This window comes from Scyliorhinus canicula, chromosome 15 (genome assembly GCF_902713615.1).
Source record: "Scyliorhinus canicula chromosome 15, sScyCan1.1, whole genome shotgun sequence".
In the NCBI taxonomy this organism is placed as follows: Eukaryota; Metazoa; Chordata; class Chondrichthyes; order Carcharhiniformes; family Scyliorhinidae; genus Scyliorhinus; species Scyliorhinus canicula.
Genome location: NC_052160.1, coordinates 123450863 through 123477891, shown reverse-complemented (window position 1 = coordinate 123477891; position 27029 = coordinate 123450863). Strand labels below are relative to the sequence as shown.

The 27029-nt window shown below is 52.8% G+C and overlaps 1 protein-coding gene across 2 annotated transcripts in view; it reads left to right on the top strand.

The window, feature by feature from the left end:
• The window catches only part of LOC119979022 (membrane cofactor protein-like), a 221241-nt gene that overhangs the window by 104657 nt on the left and 89555 nt on the right, over positions 1–27029 (top strand). For both annotated transcript variants that reach the window (XM_038820994.1, XM_038820993.1), the window contains exon 6: positions 2808–2993. In XM_038820994.1, coding sequence (XP_038676922.1) covers positions 2808–2993 — 186 coding nt within the window. The remainder of the gene's footprint in view (positions 1–2807; positions 2994–27029) is intronic.

Sequence of the window (27029 nt, the reverse complement as noted above, 5' to 3'; positions counted from 1 at the left end):
AAGTGCTTTCCAATCACCTCCCATCACGCTTGAGTGATTTTTAAGTGCTCAGCAAGAAATTGACAGCACTTATCTGTTTGAAGTGGTTACAGTTAGTAAAGTCACTGGTTTCTCTTTCCAGGAATTGACATCTGATGCTTAATGTGCCTGAGGCAGTAGGAATATTGCCTGAGTGTTACAACAGTAACTGTTTTCACTGCCTCTGTCTGGACTTCTCTCGAGCTTCCAGACTGGAGTCCATTTTCTAAGGGTTGCCTGGTTGGTCTCTCTTTTCTGAGGGCTTCCTGACATGTTTCTCTTTTCTGGGAGGGCTTCCTAACAGGTTTCTCTTTTTTGAGGGGCTTCCTGACAGGTTTCTCTTTTCTGGGGGCATCCTAGCAGGCTCTCTTTTCTGGAGGACTTCCTGACAGGGATCTCTTTTATGGGGAGCTTAATGACAGGGATCTCTGTTCTTAGAAGCCTCCTGGCAGGTTTCTATTTTCTGGAGGGGTGGATCTGTGGGTGTCTCCTTATTTAGAGGGTTTCTGGGGCAGTCATTTATTTAGGGGTCTCAATGGGGGAATCTCTTTATATAGGGGGTCTTTGTGGTGGTTCTCCTTATTTAGGTGGTCTCTCGGGGTCCCTTTAGTTCTGGGGTTCCGGGGGGAGCTATTTATTTAGGGGGTCTCTGGGATCACTTTATATAGGGAGGGTCTCTGTGTGGTTCTCCTTATTTAGGTCGTTTCTGAGGGTCTCTTTATTTACGGGGTTCCTGGTTGGGGGGTGAGTCTATTTATTTAGGGGGTCTCTGGAGATCATCTTATATCAGGGAGGTCTCCGTGGTGGTTCTCCTTATTTAGGTGGTCTCTTTATTTACGGGGTTCTTGGGAGGGTCTATTTATTTAAGGGATCTCTGGGGATCACTTTATTTAGGGGATCTCTGAGAGGTCTCTTTATTTAGGGGGGTCTGTGGAGGTGGGTCGCATTACCCCCATACTTTCGGGAAGGGGGGACCTAGAAAGTCCAGGAGTGGGGGGATGAATTGCGTTTCGGGAAGGGGTGCACGGCTGAATTGCGATGTGGCGGGGTGAGGGGTGGCCAGCCACAGGACCTCGTTATTGGGCCGCATGCTCAAAATGGCATAAATTTGCATGATGTAGGATTGGAAAACCCATCCTGATTTGCACTCTTGTTCAGTTGCAATTCAACCCCGGCGGGAGAACCTAGGACTGGATTCTCTGATTGCCAATGGCAAAATCGCTTTCGCGATTGGCTGGATAATCCGTTTTTACGCCAAAATCGGAGACAGCGCCGTTTTTCGGATGCTCCCCCCCGCCGATGAGCCAACTTCCCGATAGCGTGGGGGGCATGTGCTCACAGTTTTAAGTGACTTCACCTGGCGGTTGTGGACTGTGTCCGCCACAGTTTGGGTGGGGAGCCGTTCCACTGACTGGGGGAGCTTCGGCTGGGACTGGTGGGGGTAATCCGGTGGTGGCGAGGGGGGTTACAGGGGGGCACTATGTGGCCCAAAGTGGTCCGCATGCAGCCGGCGCAATGTACAGCGTGACCACTGTAGGCCGCCGCCGTGCGCATGCGCGGTCACAGACCCGGCAATTCTCCGTCCCTATCTGCAGGTAAAGCTTTACGTAGCGCGGCTGCGAGCCCCCACCGGGCGGAGCATCGGTACGGGGGCGCCATCGACCTTTTGGTCGCAGGACTAGGCAAATGGGCCAGGATTCTCTGCCGGCGTGATTCTCCATTATGCTGGAGCCCGGGGTTTCCTGACGGCGTGGGGCTGCCCGACAATGGGAAACCCCATTGACCGGCCGGCGTATCAGAGAATCCTGCCGGCCGGTCGGGGCAGAAATCTGGGGCGCGATTCTCCGCTGCCCACGACGGGTTGGAGAATAGCGGGAGGGCCTTCCCGACAATTTTCACGGCCTCCCGCTATTCTCCCCCCCACTCCGGCCGGCCCCCGACACGAATCGCTGCTCGACATTTTTTTACGGCGAACAGCGATTCTCCGCAGGCCGATGGGCCGAATACCGCGGAGTTTACGGCCGTTTTCACGGCCGCGATCACACCTGCTTTCAGTGTTCGTGAAAACGGCCGCAAAGTGCACGTCCCGGACAACCATAGCACCGATTGGCACGGCCGCACCATGGCTGTGCCAAGGGTGGCATGGGCCTTGCGATCGGTGGGCACCAATCGCGGGCAGCGGGTCCGATACCCGCGCACTAATTGTTCTTCTGCCGCCCCGCAGGATCAGTCCGCGGGGCGGCTGAGGGGCATGACGGGCCGCGCATGCGCGGGTTTGACGCGTCTGCGTGATGTCATCATCCGCGCATGCGCGGCTGACGTCATCGTGCACGTCAGCCGCCGTGACTCTTGGCGGGCGGAGTTAGCGACGTTCGCTAACTCCGCGTTGCCGTGATTCCCCGGGCCCCGATACTAGCCCCACCCGGGGGGGAGAATCAGGTCCCGGGACGGAGCTCCGAGGCTGGCGTGAAACGCGACCAGTTTCACGGCACGCCGGATTTGCGGAGAATCGCGCCCCTGGTGTGGCGAGACGTAGAATCCCGCCCATGCTCTGGACACAGCCTCAAAATTGGAGAATCCAGCCCATAATCTCCCGAACTGAGAATCTCACCTACCTATTTGTTTACTTCATTTTGTATGAATGTACATAAGATTCCTTGCCCACAAAATATTTTTTCTGCTGAAAGCTGGGAATACATTTTAAAAGAAAAGCAAAATTCAAGCAACATGTGTTAAAAGTACACCCAGTTATTTTATGGGGACTGATTGATGCATTGTTTTCTTGTCAGCTGTTCGGTGTCCACGCCCTCCATCTCCCGAAAATAGTTTTATAGTGTCAGGATTTGGACCTGAGTACAAGTACAAGGACGCAATTTCCTACAGGTGTAACAAAGGGTTGACAGTAGTTGGCAGCAATGTAATTTATTGCGGTGAAAATAATATATTTGAGCCATCGCCACCTACCTGCAGTGATGGTAAGTCATATTTTTTTTAATCTTGAGAGTGTAATGAAAAGATGGGGATTAAGTTTTTGTCATGTCATGACCAGAAGATGTGAAGGGCACATCCTCCCCGTGTGTGCGTTGGTTTCCTCCGGGTGCTCCGGTTTCCTCCCACAGCCCAAAGATGTGCGAGTTAGGCGGATTGGCTATGATAAATTGCCCTTAGTGTGCAAAATTGCCCTTAGTGTTGGGTGGGGTTACTGTGTTATGGGGATAGGGTGGAGGTGTTGACCTTGGGTAGGGTGCTCTTTCCAAGAGCCGGTGCAGACTCGATGGGCCGAATGGCCTCCTTCTGCACTGTAAAAAATTCTATATATATATCATCCTGACTGCTTTATAAAACCATTATTATTTTTAAAAGTGAACAAACATTTCACACTGATGAGGCCTGCCTAGTTACAAAAGGAATTTGCAGCCTTCAGAAGCCAGCACGTACCTCGTTGTCTTTAAACAAGTGATAATGCTCTCTGTGACTGCAGAAAATCAAGTTCCAAAATATTGCACATGTCTTAACATTTCTAAGGCAGAGCTGTGGCCAATGGAGACAAATATCTGGGAGGACAAAGGGACTCCGAAAGCTCTTGTAATCTTCACATTGGATGAAACATTAACCATTTCAAGAATTCAGACCAGGAATATGTATACTTTGTCCATATCAAAGGAAGAAATGAAAGGTATTCATAAGCAGCCCCTTCCCCCACCCTGACACACACATACACAGCTGCTAGCACCTGTAATATTGTCTTATGGAGCTGAACACTGATAGACTGCCAATTTCCATCTAACAGGTAGTAACAAAACAATTCTCTCTGCAGGTTTTAAATCGCCTGACCATCATCAACACTATTTTTCTCCTGGAACATCTGATGTTCTGTACCATTGTGTACTGCAAGACTAACTCATCTCTCCATATTTGTCCTATTGTGAAATTAGAGCAACTGGAAAACTAGGTCTTTCAGCTTCAGCCAGCTAGCCTCTTTAAAGGAATAGACCATTGAACTTTTGATTCTGAAGCAATAGGCGCGATTTAATGGCCGCATTGCACGGAAGCGAGAGTGCAACAAAGCTGTTAGATCACGGGAAAGGCCAAAGACGAGAACTGTGCCAGACGCCGATCAGTTTGCGATCTAATCGGCCCGCTCTCGTTGGCGAAATCAAGATTCTGCCGTATCGTGGTAATAAACCAATAATCACCACTTGGGGTCAATCTCCATACAATTAACCCCCTATCTAAAGGCCCCCCCGTGATCCAACCGCCTCCGCAGCAAGTGGTCACATGGGCGTCTAAGTATATACCATTCTAAAAATTTGAAGCTGGCGGAAGGATTTCCATGGGGATTCGTGGAGGTGGCCATTCTGCTGAGCAAAAGGATGGGGTTTGTAGGGACCAAGGAAGTGTGGGACCCATGTGGGAGGTATGTGATGGTGAGTGGGGTGTTGGACGGGGAGGCAGTGGTGCGAGTGAACATCTATGCCTTGAATTAGAACGACGCGGGGTTTGTGAAGGGGTTGCTGGGAACATCTTCACAGACCTGGACATGCATCAGTTGATTATGGGGGGTGATTCAAATTGCCTGCTGGAACCAAGGTTGGATAGGCCAAGCCCTAAGTCAATGGGAAGGTTGAGGATGGTGAAGGAGCTGAAAGGATTTATGGAAAGGATGGGAATGGTGGATCCGTGGAGGTTTAGGAACCTGAGGGAGAGGGAGTACTCCTTCTCGCAAGTGTACAAGGTATACCCCAGTATTGACTTTTTCGCAGTGAGCTGAGCGAAGGTGATGGGGGGGGAGTATGCGGGAATCATGATCTTAGATCATACCTGTAGCTCAGACTTAGCTCGAGACACGAGTAGAGGCTGGGCTGGAGGTTAGATTCAGGGCTTTTGGCGGACAAATGGGTTCTGTGAGAAAATGCGGTGGGTGATCAGAAACAATGTGGAGTTGAATCAGGGTGGGAAGGTATCGGCGGCACATTTTGGCAGGTGTTGAAGGCGATGGTCCGGGGTGTAGTTATCTCATTCAAGGTGCACAGAGATAGGAGGAGGAAAGAGGAGTATGGATGATTGTTGTACGAGATAGTTGATTTGGATTTGTTTATTGTCTCATGTACCAAGGTACAGTGAAAAGTATTTTCTGCGAGCAGCTCAAACAGATTATTTAGTACATGAAAAGAAAATAAAAGACAAAATAGGGCAACACAAGGTACACAATGTAAATACATAGACACCGGCAATGGGTGAAGTAGACAAGAGTATAGTAGTAATCAGGTCAGTCTGTAAGAGTGTCGTTTAGGAGTCACGCAGGGCCGGCTCAAGGCACCGGCAACTCGGGCTGTTGCCCGGGGCGCCATGTGCTAGGGGGCGCCAGACTCGGGTCCCGCGCATGCGCAGTTGGGCCGGCGGCAACCAGCGCATGCGCGGTGGCCGCACTCCCCCAGGGCGCCCCCCCCCCCCGGTCCGTCCCCTCGGTCCGCTCGCCCGCTCGGTCCGCTCCCCCCCCCGCCTCGGGTCCGTCCCCCCGCCCCCCCCCTCGGGTCCGCCCGCCCCCCCGCCCCCCCCTCGGGTCCGCCCCCCCGCCCCCCCTCGGGTCCGCTCCCCCCGGGTCCTCCCCCCCCTCGGCCCCGCCCCCTCTCGGCCCCCCCCCCTCTCGGCCCCCCCCCTCTTGGCCCCCCCCCTCTCGCCCCCCCCCCCCTCTCGGCCCCCCCCCCCCCCCCCCCCCCCCCCCCAAGGGCGCCGATGTTCAGCTTGCCCGGGGCGCCTGCAACCCTAGGGCCGGCGCTGGAGTCACGTAACAGTGGGGAAGAAGCCGTTTTTGAATCTGTTTGTGCGTGTTCTCAGACTTGTATGTCTCCTGTCTGATGGAAGAAGTTGGAAGAGTGAGTAAGTCGGGTGGGAGGGATCTTTGATTATGCTGCCCACTTTCCCCAGGCAGTGGGAGGTGTAGATAGAGGTGTAGATGGAGTCAATGGATGGGAGGCGGGTTTGTGTGATGGAATGGGCGGTGTTCTCTGAACTTTCTTGCGGTCTTGGGCCGAACACTTGCCATACCAGGCTGTGAAGCAGCCAGATAGCATATTTTCTATGGTGCATCTGTAAAAGTTTGTAAGTCAGTGTGGACATGCCGAATTTCCTTAGTTTCCTGAGGAATTAAAGGCGCATTTGTGCATTCTTGGTGGTAGCACCAATGTGGGTGGACCAGGACAGATTTTTGGTGATGTGCATACCTAGGAATCTGAAGCTGTCAACCATCTCCACCTCAGCCCATTGATGCAGACAGGAGCGTGTACAGAACATTGAAGGATAGATTGTTGTTGTTACACCACTCCATTAGGTTCTCTATCTCCCTCCTGTAATCTGACTTGTCATTGTTTGAGATCTGACTCACTGTGGTTGTGTCGTCAGCAAACTTGTAGATAGAGTTGGAACCAAATTTTGCCACACAGTCGTGTATGCCTAGGGAGTATAGTAGGGGGCTAATGGGCAGACATGGTAGCACAGTGGGTAGCACTGTTGCTTCACAACTCCAGGAATGTAGCGCTAGGGGCTTTTCACAGTAACTTTATTGCAGTGTTAATGTAACCCTACTTATGACAAATAAACATTATTATAAAACCTACACTGCCTCGCGGGGCCCCGATATTGAGGACTATCGTGGAGGAGGTGTTGTTTATTCTTACCGAATGTGTTCTGTGGGTCAGAAAGTCGTGTAACAAGTTGCAGAGTGAGCTTGGCTGGGTTTATTGTGTTGAAGGCGGAGCTGTAGTCAATAAATAGGAGTCTGATGTAGGAGTCCTTGTTGTCGAGATGCTCCCGGGATGAGTGTAGGTCCAGGGAGCTGGCGTCTGCTGTGGATCGATTGCGAATTGCATCAAGGCATCCCTGGAATATGGAGTTGATGTGCTTCATGACCAACCTCACAAAGCACTTCACTACAATTGATGTCAGGGCCACCGGACGGTAGTCATTGAGGCACATTGCCTGGTTCTTCTTTGGCCCTCGGTATGATGGTGGACTTCTTGAAGCAGTTGGGGACATCTGAGCGGAGTAGGGACAGGTTGAAGATGCCTACGAACACATCTGCCAGCTGGTCCTCGCAGGCTCTGAGTGCATGACCAGGGACCTCATCCGGATCCGTCGCCTTCCGAGGGTTCACTTTCAGGAAGGCCAATCTGACTTCGGAAGCTGTGACAGTAGGTATGAGTGTGTCCAGGGCTGCTGGGTCACTCAACAGTGGATTGATAGTTTCCTGCTCGAACTGAGCATAGAATGCATTTAGTTCATCGGGGAGGGGTGCGCTGATGCCGGAGATACTGTTCGGCTTTGCTTTGTAGCCCATTATGTTGTTTAGGCCTTGGCACAACCAACGAGAGTCTGTAACGCTAGTCTGCGACTCTATCTTGGTCTGATATTGTCTCTTGGCTTCCTGGATGGCTTTCTGGAGGTCGTACCTGGATTTTTCTAAAGGTCAGGGTCGCCTAACTTGAACACCTCAGACCTGTCCTACAGTAGGGAGTCAATCTCCTGATTAAGACATGGGGCTGGAATCTCCTCAGCCCAGCGCCAAAACAGCGTTTGGCGCGGGGGTGGAGAATCCAATTTCATTCCGAGACCGGCACCGGGCCCCAAGAATTGGCGTGTTCGCAGAGTACTCCGCACAGTTGGGGGTCAATTTTCAGAGGCCTGCCCAGCAATCCTCCGTATGCAGTATGAATATGGAGAGAAGGCGAGCCATATGTTAGCCCATCAGCTATGGAGACAGGTCATGTCCATGGAACATAATAACTAGGAGCAGGAATAGGCCATCTGGCCCCTCAAGCCTGCTCTGCCATTCAATAAGATCATGGCTGATGTTTCAGTGGACTCAGATCCCCTTACCCGCCCGCTTACCGTCATGTTTTATTCCTTTACTGTTCAAAAATCTATCTACCTTTGCCTTAAAAACATTAAACGAGGTAGCCTCAACTGCTTCACTGGCCAGGGAATTCCACAGATTCACAACCCTTTGGGTGAAGAATTTCCTCCTCAACTCAGTACTAAATCTGCTCCCCCTTATTTTGAGGTTTTGCCCCTAGTTTTAGTTTCACTCACAACCTCCCTGTTTCTATCCTATCTATTCCCTCCATAATTTTATATGTTTTTATAAGATCCCCCCTCATTCTTCTAAATTCAAAAATGCTGAGGGTACGGACAGGGAAGAGGAAAGTGGTGTCGGAGCGCAGGAAGATTAACGAGTGTTCAAAGAGTATTATGAGAAGTTATACAGCGCCTATCTGGGTGGTGAGGAAGGGGATATGGGGAGGATTTTGGATGAGCTGGAATTCCCAAGGCTGGAAGGGGAGAGGAGGCAGTTGTTCGAGGAGGCGCTAGGGCTGAGAGAGATGATGGAGAGCATAAAAGTGATGAAGTCGGGGAAGGCCCTGGGGGCGGACAGTTCCCCAGCGGAGTTCTCTAAGGAGTTTGCAACGGAGATGGCACCACATTTATTGGGGATGTTTAGTGAGGTCCTGGAGAAGGAGGAGCTACCAGAGACACTGACCCAGGTGTCGATCATGTTAATCACAAAGAAGGGGTAAGACCTATTGGAGTGTGGGTCATACAGGCCATATCACCGAATACAGATGCAAGAGTGTTTGATAAGTTAGTGGTGGGATGGATGGAAAGATGCGTTCTGGGGGTGGTTGCAGAGGACCAAATGGGTTTCATAAAAGGCACGCAGCTTTCCAGTAACATTGGATGATTATTAAATGTGATCATGACCCCATCGAAGGGAGGGGTACCAGAGGTGGTGGTCTCTATGGACGTGGAGAAGGATTTCAACCGGGTGGAGTGGCGGTACCTTTTTCAGATTTTGGGAAGCTTTGGGCGCGATTCTCCCGACTTACGAAAAATCGGAGAATAGCGGGCGTCGCAAATTTTTACGGCGATGCTGGTCCAACGCACTCCCGCTATTCTCCGAACCCCGCACAGACTCCAAGTCGCCATTCCCGCCAAACGCCTCTAACGCGCCCCCGACATGACCAGAATTGCTAGTTTTTGGCCCCTCCGCTATTCTCCGGCCCGGATGGGCCGAAGTCCCGACTTAATCGCGCACTGTTTACACGAGGTGAAACACACCTGCTTTTTAAGTTCATCAACCAGTCGTGCTGGCTGACGACTGGTTCCAGGAGGTGAGCGCACCGCTCAGCGCACCGCTCAGCGCACCGCTCGAGTCTGGCCACAACGGGGAAGGCATCCATGAGAACGGGAGGGGGGTCCAGAGCGGGGGGGGAGTGGGGGAGACGGAGGGGGGGAGTGGGGGAGATGGAGGGGGGCAGTGGGGGAGACGGAGGGGGGAGTGGGGTAGACGGAGGGGGCAGTGGGGAGACGGAGGGGGGAGTGGGGGAGATGGAGGGGGGCAGTGGGGGAGACGGAGGGGGGAGAGTGGGGGAGATGGAGGGGGGCAGTGGGGGAGACAGAGGGGGGAGTGGGGGAGACGGAGGGGGGAGTGGGGGAGATGGAGGAGGGGAGTGGGGGAGATGGAGGGGGGCAGTGGGGGAGATGGAGGGGGAGTGGGGGAGATGGAGGGGGCAGTGGGGGAGACGGAGGGGGCAGTGGGGGAGACGGAGGGGGGAGTTGGGGAGATGGAGGGGGGCAGTGGGGGAGACGGAGGGGGGGAGTGGGGGAGACGGAGGGGGGAGTGGGGAGATGGAGGGGGAGTGGGGAGATGGAGTGGGGCAGTGGGGGAGACGGTGGGGGGAGTGGGGGAGACGGAGGGGGGAGTGGGGGAGATGGAGGGGGCCAGGGGGAGACGGAGGGGGGAGTGGGGGAGATGGAGGGGGGGCAGTGGGGGAGACGGAGGGGGGGAGTGGGGGAGACGGAGGGGGGAGTGGGGGAGACGGAGGAGGGGAGTGGGGGAGATGGAGGGGGCAGTGGGGGAGATGGAGGGGGGAGTGGGGGAGATGGAGGGGGGCAGTGGGGGAGACGGAGGGGGGCAGTGGGGGAGACGGAGGGGGGAGTGGGGGAGATGGAGGAGGCAGTGGGGGAGACGGGGGGGAGTGGGGGAGACGGAGGGAGGAGTGGGGGAGATGGAGTGGGGAGTGGGGGAGATGGAGGGGGCAGTGGGGGAGACGGAGGGGGGAGTGGGGGAGACGGAGGGGGGGAGTGGGAGATGGAGGGGGCAGTGGGGGAGACGGAGGGGGGGAGTGGGGGAGACGGAGGGGGAGTGGGGGAGACGGAGGAGGGGAGTGGGGGGAGTGGAGGGGCAGTGGGGGAGACGGAGGGGGGAGTGGGGAGACGGAGGGGGGAGTGGGGAGATGGAGGGGGGAGTGGGGGAGATGGAGGGGGCAGTGGGGGAGACGGAGGGGGGCAGTGGGGGGGAGACGGAGGGGGGAGTGGGGGAGATGGAGGGTGGAGTGGGGAGATGGAGGGGGGCAGTGGGGGAGACGGAGGGGGGGAGTGGGGAGATGGAGGGGGCAGGTGGGGGAAATGGAGGGGGGAGTGGGGGAGAAGGAGGGGGGCAGTGGGAGAGACGGAGGGGGGAGTGGGGGAGACGGAGGGGGAGTGGGGGAGACGTAGGAGGGGAGTGGGGGAGATGGAGGAGGGCAGTGGGGATGGAGGGGGGGAGTGGGAGAGATGGAGGGGGGCAGTGGGAGTGGGGGGGGTGTTAGGGAGAGAGTGAGCGAGTGAGCCGTCCAACCCCGTAACAAAATGTCTGCCACCATGCCATGGCGTGCCGGTCACAAGGACAAGGCCGCTGTTTGCCCTGTGGCTTACGGCCACAGGCCACTGACGCACCCGTGAGGAGGACATAGTTTACTGCCCGTTGGATGCCTAAAGTGACCAGGGGTTAGGCTGCCCACGTGTCAGCAGCGCGTCCAGGCCACCGGGACACACAGGTATCCCGTGGCAGGCGGCTGCCGAGTTGTCGACTAACCTGCGTCTAACATGTCGCGTTTCTCTACCCTCACCACCCTTCTGTAGGTTAGCACAATGTCTGTGAACAGAACGGCTATGTTCTGCGCAGTGGTTGGGACCGCTGCACTGCATTTGGAGATGCAGCAGCATCCACAGCCACAACCCGCAGTGGATGCAGGGCCAGCTGCAGCAGCAGAGGGACGGGCTGAGGAGTTGCCAGTCGTCGAGCAGCATGGGGAGGAGGAGGAGGAGGAGGAGAGAGTGAGGGTGCAGCCACGGCACCAGAGGTGACGACCAAGGCCGAGGGTGTACCGTGTCCGGGTCTCTTTCCTAACAATGACGGACATCACCTGCAGGAGGAGACTCCGGCTGAGTAGGCAGACGGTGTTACATATCTGTCACCTCGTGGCGCACCTCGCCCCACGTGGAATGGGGGGAGGACACGCGATCCCGGTTGCCATCAAGGTGACGGTCGCTCTTAACTTCTATGCTACCGGCTCCTTCCAGTCTCCGAGCGGGGACGTCTCCGGGATCTCCCAGTCATCGGTGCACAGGTGCATCCGGGATGTGACTGACGCCCTCTATGCCATCGCTAACATCTACATCACCTTTCCCGAGGACCAAGCAAGTCAAGACTCATGAGCTCATGGATTTGCCAGAGTGGCCGGGATACCGAGGGTGCAGGGGGAAATCGATTGTGTTCGCGTCCCCATGCGCCCGCCTGCAGGGGACAGGGACGTGTTCACAAACAGAAGGGGGACATACTCCATGAATATCCAGGTGGTATGCGACCCCCACATGAGGATCATGAATGTCTGTGCAAGGTTCCCAGGGAGTGTGCATGACTCCTACATACTGGCGCAGTCGTTCATCCCTGCGATGTTTGAGGGACGTCCCCCCCGGCTGAGGGGCTGGTTGCTAGGCGACAGGGGTTATCCGCTGAGGTCTTGGCTGATGACGCCTATACGGAGGCCTCAGACCAATGCGGAAACACGATACAACGATGCCCATGCAGCAACCAGGGGTGTGGTGGAGCGCTGCCTTGGCCTCCTGAAGATGAGATTCAGGTGCCTGGACCGCTCCGGAGGGGCCCTGCAGTACCAGCCCGACAGGGTCGCTCGCATTGTTGTGGTCTGCTGTGCGCTGCACAACATCGCGATGCAGAGGGGAGATGACCTGCTGCAGGAGGCGGAGGGAGAAACCAGTGGCAGTGGTGCCAGCACAGAGGAGGAGGAGGAGGAGGCTGGCGGAGTGGCGGGCGCAGCACGCAGACATGACCCAGGTGCTGGTGATGCCCAGGAGGCGGCACAACAGACCCGGCGAGGACGGCGGGCACGCGACTCCTTGGTGGCAGCACGGTTCACGCGTCGCATGTGACGTCCCCGCTGAACACCAAACCACCACCTGCATCGCTAGTCGGGCAGAGGGTCAACACATAACTGCCACCACCACAGCCCCCCCCCCCCCCCCACTCCCTCTCAGTGTACAGTGCTCCACTTCGACATCACCCTTACCACTGGGTCCAGACGGTATGGCACAACATTGATGGCTCTGTCAGCGGGTGTGATCAGTGCCATGTGGAATGATGACAGCCCGCTCTGCGAAGAGCTGTGAGCTCAGAATCGTTAGAGAGAGTCTGACCCATGGTAACAGCTGAACCATCCACCTTGGTGGCCGCTGAGTTCGTCATGGACACTCCATCACGTGCCCGCGTGGGCTAGCTGTGGGAGGGGGTGGGGGGAGGGGCAGGGACTGCACACCCGGCACCGAAGTTTCACCGTTCGTCAACCCCAGCGACACTCGGTCACCATCACGATTCCTGTGGCTGTGGAACAATCACACGGTATTACAAGTAAGGTGGAACAGTGCGTTTAATGTGAACAAACATTTACAGGTGCACTAGCCCCTACAACTAAACTGTGCCCTTCACCCGTGCCAACTTACTCTGTGTCTCACTTTGTTGCCTTACGGGCCCTAACACTACGTCTACGTGAGTCCCCAGATGATACAGCAGGAGTGGAGGAGGACTGCTGCGAATCGCCCCCTTCGACTTGTTTCTCCTTCGGCAAGCGTTTCCTGGGGCGACCCGGCCTTGATGGGCCAGGCTGCTCTGCGGGCGTCTCGGGTGATGTTGTGCCACCCTGCTCTGCCTGCTGCCCACCCGATGCACCAGGGATGGGACGGGGGGAGGCCGAGAATTCCGGGACGTCCCGTGATGGAGTTAATGGGACGGGCCCCGAAACCTCCTCCTCCCTCGGGGAGCCCGGTGGCCCCCGGGCCTCACTTTGGGACAGAGGTGCGAGCGGGGAGGTGCCCCGTCGCGCCACCGACACCTGGCGCTGCCAGTCCTGGAGGCCTGCGACGGTATCCACCAGGATCCGAACGTTTGCAGACACGGAGTCCAGGGAGTTAGATATTCCCGCCAGGGACTGTGCGACCTCAACCTGTGAGTGCACGACGCCATCCAGCACATGTGTCAGGCGGTTGATGCTCTCGGCGACTGACTGCTGCGACTGGGCCATGACTTGGTGAGACTGGGCCAAGGCCCGCAGGGCGCCGGCAATGTCGTTTTGGCTCTGGCACATTGCTGCCTGTGAGAGGGCAACCCTGTCCAGGGCCGAGAATGACGCGTGCACATTAACCCCAACGCCTTGCATAACCTGACCCATTGCCTCCACCGCGGATGCCATCCGTGCGGTGTCGGACTGGGTCGCTGCCATGAGCGGCACCACTCCCTGCTCGTGGACGCGGTTCGACTCCTCTAACAGCGTCTGCAGAGTCTGGAAAACAGCCCTCATCCCGTCATTGTTACCCTGGGTTTCTTCAGGCATCGGCTGTGCGGGTGGGTTGAGAAACTCCAGGAACTCAGAAAACGTCTTGGGGCCAGCTGCATGCTGGGCCTGGCCAGGCCCCCGCCAGTCCGGGCCCTCGGTTGCTCCGACCTCCACCTGCTGTACCTGCTCAGCTGTGATGTGCGAACCAGACTGTGACCCAGGAGACTCATCACTAAATAGGCCCGCCGGGGTGAGTGCTTCTTGGATGATGGATGGTGTGGGAGATAGCAGTGCCGCAAGCACGAGGTCGTCTGTATTTAACGCCTCCTCTATGGTATGGGGCCGCTGAGAGTCCGCAGGGTATTCGCTGGTCATTTCTGTGGCTTGTGGTATCGCCACCCTCTGGGCTTCCTGCTCCGCAGATTGGGTTGGGGAGGATGGAACTACCCGCTGATTAAGCACACTCTGTCGTTCGGCCCCAGGTGAGGTGGGGGCAGATGCCTGTGTCCGTCTGCAGCCAGACGGCCCTGGTCGTTCGGCATCACGTCCTAGGGAAGAGAATGAAACAGGTTATTTATATTCGCTCGGCCGGCCGCTGGACGGTTCCAGTGGGCAGGGTGTGTGAAGGGACAGAGGATGGGGGAGGTATCCCAGTGGGCAGGGTGTGTGGACAGAGGATGGGGGAGGTATCCCAGTGGGCAGGGTATGTGAAGGGACAGAGGATGGGGGAGGTGTCCAAGTTGGCAGGGTGTGTGAAGGGACAGAGGATGGGGGAGGTATCCCAGTGGGCAGGGTATGTGAAGGGACAGAGGATGGGGGAGGTGTCCAAGTGGGCAGGGTGTGTGAAGGGACAGAGGATGGGGAGGTTATCCCAGTGGGCAGGGTGTGTGAAGGGACAGAGGATGGGGGAGGTGTCCAAGTGGGCAGGGTGTGTGAAGGGATAGAGGATGGGGGAGGTATCCCAGTGGGCAGGGTGTGTGAAGGGACAGAGGATGGGGGAGGGGTGGGTGTTTGTCAAGGAGGGTTGTCTCACTTGCTGCAGATCCGCCAACCTCGCATAGCGCGACTTCCCGGGTGCCAGACCCCTCAACAAGGTCCAGTGCCCTCAGCTCAACTGTGGTCAGGGGGAGCAGGTTGGGCGAACCCCCTCCAGTCTTGTGCCGCTCACGGGTGTTGTGAGCGGACTTGGCCTGTTGGGTGAGGGGGCATAGGTAGATCATTACAATACGGCAGGTATCAGCAGTCCGTTCAGATACTGGCACAGTTTGGGGGTGAAGTTGTCATAAGACCATTGCATCTCTCCACGGAGGCCAGAGCGCTGGGTCTGTGACAACTTTGTGAACCACCCTCAAATAACTCTGCCCCAATCCCCCTCCACCCCCCTGAGCCAGGGGGGCAGGTGGGTGATTAAGTTAAGGGAGGAGGGATGGTTGTGACCAGGGGGCACCCTCTTGGCACTTACCCTGGCAGCCCTGGTGAGGTCGTGCAGCTTTTTCCTGCATTGCTCTGCAGAGCGAGGGGTCTGCCCCACAGCACTAACGGCAGCAGCCACCTCACGCCAGGCCTGGCGTACCACGCCGGAAGGTTGCCGATGCCCTCTACGCGGGCAGATGATGCCCCTCCTCTGCTCGACGGCATCGAGCAGCGCCTCCACATCAGCCTCAACAAACCGAGGGGGCTGCAATCCCGGTGCTCCGCCAATCACAGCGGACAACTCGGCCACCAGACAGACTCAATCTGTAAGCCACCACCCCCGCCAGACTTGACTTTTTTACAGGGGGTGAATGTAGTGAATCACAGTAGCGTAATTCACACTGTATTACACATGTTGTACTATGTCTCTGTAAGCTCGGCACACGAGCAGTTGCACTGCTCTGCCACTAGGGGGAGATGCACTGGGAGTGTACGGGAGTTTGTACTGGGCTCCACCCTTGGCTCCACCCACGGCTCCTCCCTCTAACCGGAAGTATAAAGGTTGATGCTGAGAGCCTGCCTGCCAGTTCATCTGGAGTTCATCTTGTCACAGGCAGGCTCTGTTGTAAGACGATTAAAACCACCGTTCACTTCTAACCACGTGTCGCGTGAATTGATGGCCTCATCAGAAGGCATATGCAGTGTTAGCATTCATGTCAAGAGTGCTAGAATACAAGATCAGGGATATACTTCTGAGGCTGCACAAGGTTCTGGTCAGACACCATTTGGAGTATTGTGAGCAGTTTTGGGCCCCATATCTAAGGAAAGATATGTTGGCCTTGGAAAGGGTCCAGAGGAGGTTCACAAGAATGGTCCCTGGAATGAAGAACTTGTTGTATGATGAACGTTTGAGGACTCTGGGTCTGTACCCGTTGGAGTTTAGAAGGATGAGAGGAGATCTTATTGAAATGTACAAGATACTGCAAGGCCTGGATAGAGTGGACGTGGAGAGGATGTTTCCACTTGTTGGAAAAACTAGAACCAGAGTACACAATCTCAGATTAAAGGGGCGATCCTCTAAAACAGAGGTGAGGAGGACTTTTTTCAGCCAGAGGGTGGTGAATCTGTGGAACTCTTTGCCGCAGAAGGCTGTGGAGGCCAATTCACTGAGTGTCTTTAAGACAGAGATAGATAGGTTCTTGATTAATAAGGGGATCAGGGGTTATGGGGAGAAGACAGGAGAATGGGGATGAGAAAATATCAGCCATGATTGAATGGCGGAGCAGACTCAATGGGCCAAGTGGCCTAATTGTGCTCCTATGTCTTATGGTTTTATGGTCTAATGATGCCAGTACAGCGGCCGGTGACGGATGAAGAGACCCGAAACAACAAGGCCCATGTGGACACCTGGGCTGTCATTCAGCGGTACATTGGACTACTCAAAATGTGACTCTGATGCCTCCACCACTCTAGAGGGTTAACTGCAATAAACCATCAGAGGGTCGCCTGCTTTGTGGTGGTCTGTTGCTCCTGCCACAAACTGGAACAGCAGCAGAGTGACATTCTGGAGGTGGAGGAAGATGTGGCCGTCTCCGAGAGGAGGATGTGGAGACGCCAGACCAAGAGGGACTGGAGGACGAGCCAGTGGAGGACCTGCAGGACCAGCCGTATAATAGAGGAAAGACGGCAGTGGCGAGGGTCTGGCAAGCCCGAAGGGCCAGGGATGCCCTCATCCTCACTCACTTCACATGGGATGTGGCCTTGTCCATCATTCTCCCCTTCCCACCCCCTCTTCCCATTCCTCAGCCTTCCCCCACCCCCTTACCATTCCCCCCATCCCCTCCACCCTTCATCCCTCAGCCTTCCTCATTCCTTTCTCTTGAGCGTGATCCAGTCGCAGCAGGCCATGGTTGGGAACTTCGGCGGCATTGCCCAGGTGCTGGCTGATGTGGCACAGGCACTGAGTGAGGTGGCCAAACCCAGAGGGAGATGGCGCAGTCACTGGCTGATGTGCACAAACCCAGAAGGGGGTGGCACAGTCACAGCGTCATGTGGCGGAGTCACAGACGGCGATGATCCACTCCCTGAACTCCATGGCCGCGGGCATGCGGAACCTGGTCAAAACCGGAGCTGGTCTCCAGGACTGGCAGCACCAAGTGACAGGGGAGCCTCAGGGGATAGCTCCCCTCACACCCCTGCCTGGCGGAGTAACCCAGGAGCCATCGAGCACCCTGGGGAGGAGGATACGATGGGGCCCATGCCAGTGACTCCCGCAGGGTAGGTGCCGGAACACTGCAGCAACTCGGACTCCCCCCCCCCCCCCCTCCTGTCCTGGTGCTTCAGAAGACCCCTGCCAATGAGGATCCGGTTCGCAGGGCAGGAATCACAGCAGGTCGCCTCCACTCATGCTGTACCATCTCGTGAATCATCTAGACGTAGTGTTGGGTCTCATAAGGCCAGGAAGTTAGACACCAGTTAAGTTGGCATAGTTTAGTTATGGGGCCAGGACACAAGTCTGTAAATATTTGTTCACATTAAACACCTGTTACCACTATTACAACCTGCCTCAGTGCTGTGTCAGGTGGATGTGAGGGGCTGGCCAGAGGGGGTGGGTGGGGAATGAGTGGGCGTTGTGGGTGGCCTGGGCTCCCCACCACCATCACCCCAGGGGTTCGATGGCACCCTGTGATGAAATGGCCAGCTTGCATGCAGGGATAACCCAGGTGGACGGTGGAGAGTGCTACCATGGGCAGGAGTCAGATGTTGGCATACGATGGGGAGCACCAGAGCTCATCGCAGAGCAGGTAGTCATGATCCTCCATCCTATGGACCAGACCCACTATTACTGCCGACCCAGGGCTCCCACCCTGTAGTGCAGCAGGTATGTATCACGGACGTAGTTGCAGACAGGGGGGGAGGGGGTGGCGGCGGTGATGTGGTGTCCGTGCCCTAGGCCAGTCCCCCCCTCCCCCTGTCAGTGATCCTGGAGGCGATTAGAGTGACCTGTGCATGTTGGCCCTGCCACACATGTCCTGCAGCCTCCCTTGCCTGCTTGGGCTCCATGTCATGCCCATCTCACCCTCCTCCGCATCCTCCTCGTCGGATGAGGCCTAGTGTCCCTCCTCCTCCTCCTCCAGTACGTCGCCCCTCTGCAGCACGATGTTGTGAATTTCACAGCAGGCCACCATGATGGAGGTGACCCTCTCAACATCATACTAGAGGGCCCCTCCAGAGCGCTTCAGGCACTTGAATCACATCTTCAGAAGGCCAAAGCATCACTCGATCATGGACCTGTTCGCTATGTGGCCGTTGTTGGAGCGGGTCTCCGCATCGGTCTGTAGCCTCCCGATCAGCCACGATCACAGTGGATAACCCCTGTCACCCAAGAGCCAAATCCCAGCTGGGGGTGGGGGGCGTCTTGAACATGTCAGGAATCGTCGCGTGTGCCAGGATGTAGACACCGTGCACACTGACCGAGTATCGGGCACAGACGTGTGTGATGTGCAGCTGATGGTAACATATCAGCTTCATGTTCATCGGGTGGTACCCCTTTTGTTTGTGTCGCCACCGTCGAGGTGGTGGAGAATTATGATTTGGCCGCAAATCAACTGCAATTTTGCCGTTGGAACAGATTTTCCGTCCAATCGCTATTCGCGATTTCGCATCTGAGAATCCCACCTCATATTTCTCGAGTGTAACGTTTTTTAATGCTGTACATATGTGTCCCCAATTGCCCCAAACCCTGATGGAAGAACCGTGAATTCTAACACATTACTGCTCCAGTCTAACTGTGCCTTTACTGATATATACAGATTTGTAAGGATAACATGACTTACAAAATCCATCTCATACCCTAATGTTTTCTGTAAGTACAAAGTCCATGTATTACCAATAGGTGAAATGTGGTCATATATCCCACACTTTGAAAACAAATGGCACTTAAAATAGCTTCTACAGATTTCTCATTAATACCCCACAGATGCTTGTCACATTGTAAGCCAACTGTTCGCACTGGAACTGCCTTCTACTCTCGAATAGTACGCCATGGAATCTTCTCCCAAATTATGCTTTTTCTCAGATGGCTTCAGCAAGGAATTCTATTTTTTAAAAATATTCTCCATACTCTTTCAGATAGCCAGCCATGTCAACAGACTACCACTGCTTCAAAGGTCATATTAAGGTGTCACCAGGGGTCACCTAGGACCTGTGCTTCTCACAAGCTGATGTCCCCAGGTCTGCACCTTGTCGCCCAACCTTTTACTTGGAGTCTCCCTTTGCTCATTACACTCAATTTTATGGAACACAACCTTTCTTCCCAAATTCCTGTTCTTTGTTCCTTAACTTCACAGGCTTCCTGGAACCTCCTTGTGTCCCATTCCTTGATTTCTGTGACTTTTTGCTTCTTTAGCTTGTGGCCTGCTCTCTGCACCCTCCACACACCCCTGCGCCAGCAGTTTCTGTGAAAAAATACTTATAGTGGATCTAATGCTCGCTATCGCACTGACCCCTAGTGGCCAACATCTTAACCTTGATGTTTCACTTCCGCTTGCTGTTGAGGCTTCCTGGCTATGTGCCAACTTGTTCTGCTTCCTCCTCCTCATCTGGATGGGAGCCAGTAAAAAGACAGAGTTGATCTGTGATCGAATTGAAGCAAAGAATCTTGTGAACCTATTATTTTCAGGTTTATCTCTATTTCAGAGCCATCAAGCAAATTCTAAGCTGCATGCTTTGTTCCCATCCAGAAATAGCATCCCCACCTCATCCTTTCCAGATGAAGCACATCCTGGAGGAACAGACCTCCATTCATACATGATGCATATGGAGAATTTACTCTTTGACTGGGCTTTGAGGGAACCCCTCCTCAGACACTAGTCAGCCTGCCTTCATTACCCTCAAGACTGTCTAGAGAGAGCATTGCGTTGCCAATATTGAACGACTTATCACATGAGTCCTTGTCAACCATGATCATTCACCTGGGAGGGTGGAGCTTTGGAGTCAGGAATTTGCTGACGTCCACCAGCTGTGCCCCTTGGAGGGACTCATCTCCCTCTCTTCCTTCATCCTGCCTCTGACATCAGTAATTGGCAAATCGCACATGGTGAATAGCAGCTCCAAACCTGACTTTAATCTCAATGTTATGAGACCTATGAGGCAAGTATCAAACCTGCTGCCGTGTATGTTTCACTATAGAAAGGAGAACACAACTGAACCTGGTTTTCAACTAATTGTCTCATGATTATTCTGGTATCCTTTTAGTTGGTCAATTAGGTTCACCCTGAACTCCACCCACAAAAAATACCCTCCTCCCACTTTCAGGTGTACAAATTTCAGAGTGACAGCATTGCATGCCTGATAATACCAAAATGGTGCATGTCACTGATGTGCCATCAATTGTACGCGAGGCGAGTGCTTTACCAAAGTCAGGCTTTAATAGACTAGAACACAGCTCTGCGATCGTCTACAATGGAAAGGACGATCGTCAGGCGTCTGACCATTTATACCTCGTTAATGGAGGCGTGGTTAACTCAGCCTCTCGGCCAATCGGTCGAGAGGCACATGACCGACCAGGGCCAATGGTAAGCCGACGTTCTGGCCCAATGGCAGACGGGTATGCAGATCATATCACCACAGTCACATTCAGGACTCAGTCCACCACCTTCTACCCTGCACTTGTCACTCACATATTTCCCCTATCACCCTTAACCCATCATCCTCTCTGTCACTCTTCACCTTCCCCATTAGCCTTGTACCTATAACCATCACCCTCCATATGCACCCTCCACTCTCAGCCTACACTCATTGCTGTCCACGTGCCCACCCTGACCCCGCCATTTATACCAGCAACCTGTTTTATCCATTTCTATGACTCCCCACTCCACCACATGAAACCTTCATCTGCCTGACTCTGGACCTACCACATCACACTACCCGTCCCCCCGCCTGCACACTGTGACAGTTCCCTGCACTGTCCAGTACCTTTGGTTCAACTCAACAACCCATCATAGACAGCACTGACGCTACCCTCCATAACCACCTTTCTACTATCAATCCTGCGTGGAACCCCCCTCCCTTACCCAACCAGACGATCGCTCAACCAAACAAGCAAGGCCCTTTCCTCCATCCCATGTTCCTGCACCCTTGCATTCCCTCTTTGGAGTACAGGAGCAGAGATGTTGTGGCACAATTATACAGGGCCTTGATGAGGCCACACCTGTAATATGTGTGAGATTTGGTCTCCTTATCTTAAGAAGGATGTTCTTGCTCTAGAGTGAGTGCAACAAAGGTTTACCAGACTGATTCCTGGGATGACGGCAATGACGTATGAGGAGAGATTGAATCAGTTAGGATTGTATTTGCTGAAGTTCAGAAGAATGAGGGGAGATCTCATAAAAACCTCAAAAATGCTACCAGGACTAGACAGGGTGGATGAGGAAGGATGTTCCCGATGGTGGGTTTGTCCAGAACCAGAGGTTTCTGTCTGAGGATAAGGTGTAGACCATTGAAGACAGAGATGAGTAGAAATTTCTTTACCCAGAGTGTGGTCGGCCTGGAGAATTTATTACCACAGGAAGTAGTTGATGCCAAAACATTGTATGTTTCCAAGAAGCAGTTAGATATAGCACTTAGGGCAAAGGAGATCAAAGGATATGGGGGTAAAGCCAGATTAGGCTATTGAGTAGGATGATCATCCATGACTATAATCAATGGCAGAGCAGGCACAAAGGGCTTAATGGTCTCCTTTGCTCCTATTTTCTATGTTTCTATCACTGGGAAGTCAGGGGTTGCTCCAGTGGGGAAGGGGAGATTGGATTGTCTTGTACAGATCACACCCCCATCAGTTCATCACATCATGGCCATCACAGTGAGTGTTATGCAGTCTTTATTCCTCATAGCCATCAACTAAAATTCAATTCTCCATTTTGGAGGCATCAGCAGATCGAAACCCACAAGGGTGCCCCATCATATGTCCCAGCCCCTGAACACATCCAAGCAGCAAGCTGAGGAAGAACTCTCACAGCGCTCGCCTACAACCTCCACCTGTGCAGAGGCACACCCCTCAGTGTGGCACAGCTCTAAATTAGCTTGTGTTCACTGGCTGGAGAACACCTCACTAACTTGTCCCCACAGCAATTGGAGCCCAGGTCTGAAACACTCGGACAGCTGCTGGAGACCAGTCATCTGCTTTGTCTGGGTCAGATGATGACCATCTGTGAATGGCCACCAACTCAGTGCAGCAGATGTGCTTCTAACGCTTGTTCCTCACTGAAGACATAGAAATATAGGAATAAGGAGCAGAAGTAGACAATTCAGCCCTTTGAGCCTGCTCCACCATTCAATGGGATCATGGCTGATCTCTTGCTGGTCTCAAATCTACCCCCTTGCATGTTCCCCATATCCCTTCAACCCATTTTTAAATCAGAAATATATCTATCTCCTCCTTGAAGCTATTTAATTATTCAAATACCGCTGCACTTTGAGGCAGCGAGTTCCACAAATTCACCACCCTCTGCGGGAAATAGCTCCTGCTCCTCTTAGTTCTAAATCTACCACCTCCCAACCTATATCTGTGATCTCTCGTTCTCGACCCCTTTGCCCAGGCGCATTTTGAATCTGGTTTCCATTTAGATAATAATTTGCCTTTCTATTTTTTCAGCCAACATGCATAACCTCACACTTATCCACATTAAACTTCATCTGCCAAATTTTGGCCTATTCTCCTAACTGATTGCCATCTCTGTATTCACTACCTCAGTGGTATCGTCCTTTAATGGGCTAATATTTACTTAGCTATTCTCTTCCTCTTTACATAGTTATAGAACCCTTTGATATCAGTGTTTATGTTTTCTGCTAGTTTCCTTTCGGAGTTCATCTCAGCTCTTTTGATATTATTTTTAGTAGCGTTTTTCTGAACCTTAAAGTTCTCCCAATCCTCCAACTTACCACTAGCTTCTGTAGTATGGTATGCCCATTATGTGAGGGCAGCGTATCAACCTTGTGGTAGTGGCAAAGGTCAACACATGGCCAGGAACACTCCAGTAGACAGTGAGATAAGGACATAGCCTTTAACCATGTCCTTATCGCACTGTCCTCTGTAGTTGGGGGAGTGCTTAAAATCACTTTTCTCACTACTCTTATTGTTGAGTAGATGCTCACTTCCCAGAGCAAGTGCATATATAAGGCACCATTGATCCTTATAGAGATCAAGGCGTGGTGAATTATGAGGCTGGAAAGTGCAAGTGTCAATTCTGGACTCATTCTTGATTCGATTAGTTGGAAATCCCTTGAGATTAAAGAGAACGTCATTGAGAGCCAGGAAGGCTGTGGCTTTCTCCGCTTGGCTTTACTGCACTCCTCCTGGAATGTGGCAGTGATTAAAGTATCTCAAGCACACCTCATACATATAGCTTCCTCTATGGCACCATCACCTTCAATATGACCTTCTTCATGGGCGGCATGGTAGGACAGTGGTTAGCACTGTTGTTTCACTGCGCCAGGGTCCCAGGTTTGATTTCCAGCTTGGGTCACTGTCTGTGCAGAGTCTGCACATTCTTCCCGTGTCTGCGTGGGTTTTCTCCGGGTGCCCCAGTTTCCTCCCACAAGATCCGAAAGACTTGCTGTTAGATAATTTGGACATGCCGAATTTTTCCTCAGTGTAACCAAACAGGCACCGGAGTGTGGAAACTAGGGGATTTTCACAGTAAGTTCATTGCAGTGTTAATTAGAAGCCTACTTGTGACAATAATAATAAAGAATAAAGATCCTCTTGACATTCCTAGGCCTCCTGTTATTCATCCTCCAAAAAGCTCTCATCTCCTCCATTTCACCCTCTGGCACGGGATCACTCCTTTGCAGTGCAAGTTTGTGAAGGACGCAACATGCAGTAATGATGTTTGAAATCCTATTGGGAGTGTACACCACCTGATAAGTTCAAACATCTGAAGTGCATCTTCAGAATCCTAATGGCCTGCGCTATTTGTGTGCGTATAGAACAGTATAGAGCAGTGTTGTACCGCTCCTTGGAAAGATTCATCAGAGTCATCAGCCAGTTACTTTATCCCCAAGAAGCCATCCATGCAGACATTCAGGCCCTTGGAAAATGTAGGCACCTGAGAGTGATTCAGAATGAGATGAGTCATGGCAACTCCCAGGGTACCTGGCACTAAGATGCATTATGTATTCCCAGTGATCACACACCAGTTGTACATTGATGGAAGCATAGACTTTGCTGCTGCCATGGAGCCCTTAAAGCCACATGGGTGCAGTTGATTGCATGCTGTACTCTTAGAAAGCTTGAGATAGCTGCAAAACTAGTTAATCTCACAACCTCGCTATCTTCGTTCAGAGCAAACCTCACATAATAATTTGCCTTGTTGTAAAACCTTCTTTAATGCACCCATGGTCTGGCGATTCCCTTCCATTGTCTCCCTCTCCTCCTGGCTTCAGGTTCTGGTTCTGGCGCCAGGAGGAAGGGGCACACACACACACACACACACACACAACCCCCCCCCCCCCCCCCCCCCCCCCCCCCCCAGGCATTGTCTCACCCACATTGTTCCCTCGGCAGCACTTGTCACTTTATGCTACCTCTAGCTCGGCCTAATCAGGACCCCAGTGTTATTCAAGTGCCCAATGATGATACAGGCTGCATTCCCCAACCAAACAGGATTTAAGCCCCTGATCCCCAAGCCCCTAGCTCATGGGAGATGACTTGTTCTTCATCATCAGTGTGAATCCAAATGGCACAGGTCAAGAAAGGACTGCTCATGTCCATTAGTAGGCAGTGGCAGCATCGCAGAACCAAGCCCTGGTAAACTGGAGAATTCAAGGTGATGGAATGAGTATGCTGACTTGGATGGTGAGGGAAGGAAGGGCTGAGTGAGGGGGCTGGCGGCGAGGGAGAGAAGCATGGATTGTAAGTGGGGTATGGGTGGCAAGGGTGGAAAGAAGTGAGTGAGTGGAAGTGGGTAGATAGGGAGGCGGAAGTTTTTGAATGGGGATGTGTGGGGAGGGAGGGAAGTGTTGAGTGAGTCAGGTGGGTGGGGAGGGAGGGCATCTGGGAGCAAAGTGAGACAAAAGGTCAAGAATGGTGGGCGGTCTGTGTGGGGAGGGAAGGGATGAGTGAGTGAGGGGGAGGGGTTCTGGAAAGTGGTGATACTGTGTGACTGATTGTAAGGGGAGGGCATTTTGGGAAGGGGACTGCTGAGTGAGGATATGGGAGAGATGTGTTGGGAAGAAGAGTTTGTGATGGGGAGAGGCACTGTCTACCAGGTGTCTGGGGGATGGGACTTGTTATGGACCAGGGTTTAGAGAATCCCAAAGTGTATCATGGAGTTCACCTGACCCACAATGTTTAATAGATTGTGGTATGGGGAGCACATGGCTTACTGTACAGGGATGGTACAGCAGAAAATGGACCAATGGTTTTTAAAACAAAACAATGTTTATTCTTTGAACTCAAGTTAACCTTTTTAAAACAAACAGTGAATATCTTAGCAACCAGTAAATCAAATACACCCCCCAAAGAATACAACACTAAGTAATCTGTATGCTGTTCTTTTAACATCCAAAAACTTAACAAACCTCTAAACAGAAGCATATCAGGGTTTACATTCAATACTGAAATTATTTATAATTCTGAATTCACCAAATGATTAAAATAGTCTTTGGATGGCAGACTTCAGATGCAGCTCCCTGAAAAACACAGACACACCCAAGCTCTTCTCAAACTGAAACTAAAAAGCAGAAATGGAGCTCAGCTCCACCCACACTCTGACATCACTCCAGTAACATGAGCAGCTCCATTCCTTAAAGGTACATTTCTTAAACATCCATTTCTTAAAGGGTACTCTCACATGACAGACTTCAGTGAGTATTCTGTCACCATGGAATAAGGAAAGCTTGGCTAAAACGTAAATAAGAACATTTCTACAAAATACATTAAAACATAGCTTTTAAAATTTAATAATAATACTAATAATCTTTATTAGTGTTACAAGTAGGCTTACATTAACACTGTTATGAAGTTACTGTGAAAATCCCCTGGTTGCCACACTCCGGTGCCTTTTCAGGTACACAGAAGGAGAGTTCAGAATGTCCAATTCACCTAACAAGCATGTCTTTCGGGACTCGTGGGAGGAAACCGGAGTGCTGGGAGAAAACCCACGCAGGCACAGGGAGAACGTGCAGGCTCCACACAGATAGTGACCCAAGCCGTTTAATCGAAACCACGTCCCTGGCGCTGTGAAGCAACAGTGCTAACCACTGTGCTATCGTGCAGACCCCACTGTGCTGCCATGATGTATTATTATATGTTGATCTATAATATGTGAATTTTAATAGCATATTGAATGTTAAAATGCTGTTTTAATATTGCTTGGTTTTGCTAGTGTCTGAGGTTACTTTAATTTTCCAAGAGTTTCTATATACATTTATTTTTAATTATATTTTTATTGAAGCATTTGCAGAATTTTTATAACAATAACAAACAAAACAATAATAACATAAACATCAACATGGTTGTGGTGAATTCTAAACCTACTAATTCACACTGTGTTCCAGTATATGTATTGTGTCCTTGTGGGCTCTGTATACGAGCCGTTGTGCGGCTCTGCCCATAGGGGGAGATGAGGAGTTTGTACTGGGCTCCACACTGCCGCCCATGGCTCCTCCCACTAACCGGATGTATAAAGCTTTGCAGTTGTGAGCCTGCTGCCAGTTCATCTCGTCGCAGGCAGGCTCTGTTGTAAGATTATTAAAACCACTGTTCACTTCCAATCACGTGTCTTGTGAATTGATGGTCACATCAATGGTAAACTAGACATTTCCCACCCAACCCCTTCTGTACATCCCTTAACCATATTGCACCTACCCGGCCCCAGCTCCCCCCCCCCTTCAGAATGCTGCTTCTGCTGACATATTAATTTCCCCTGA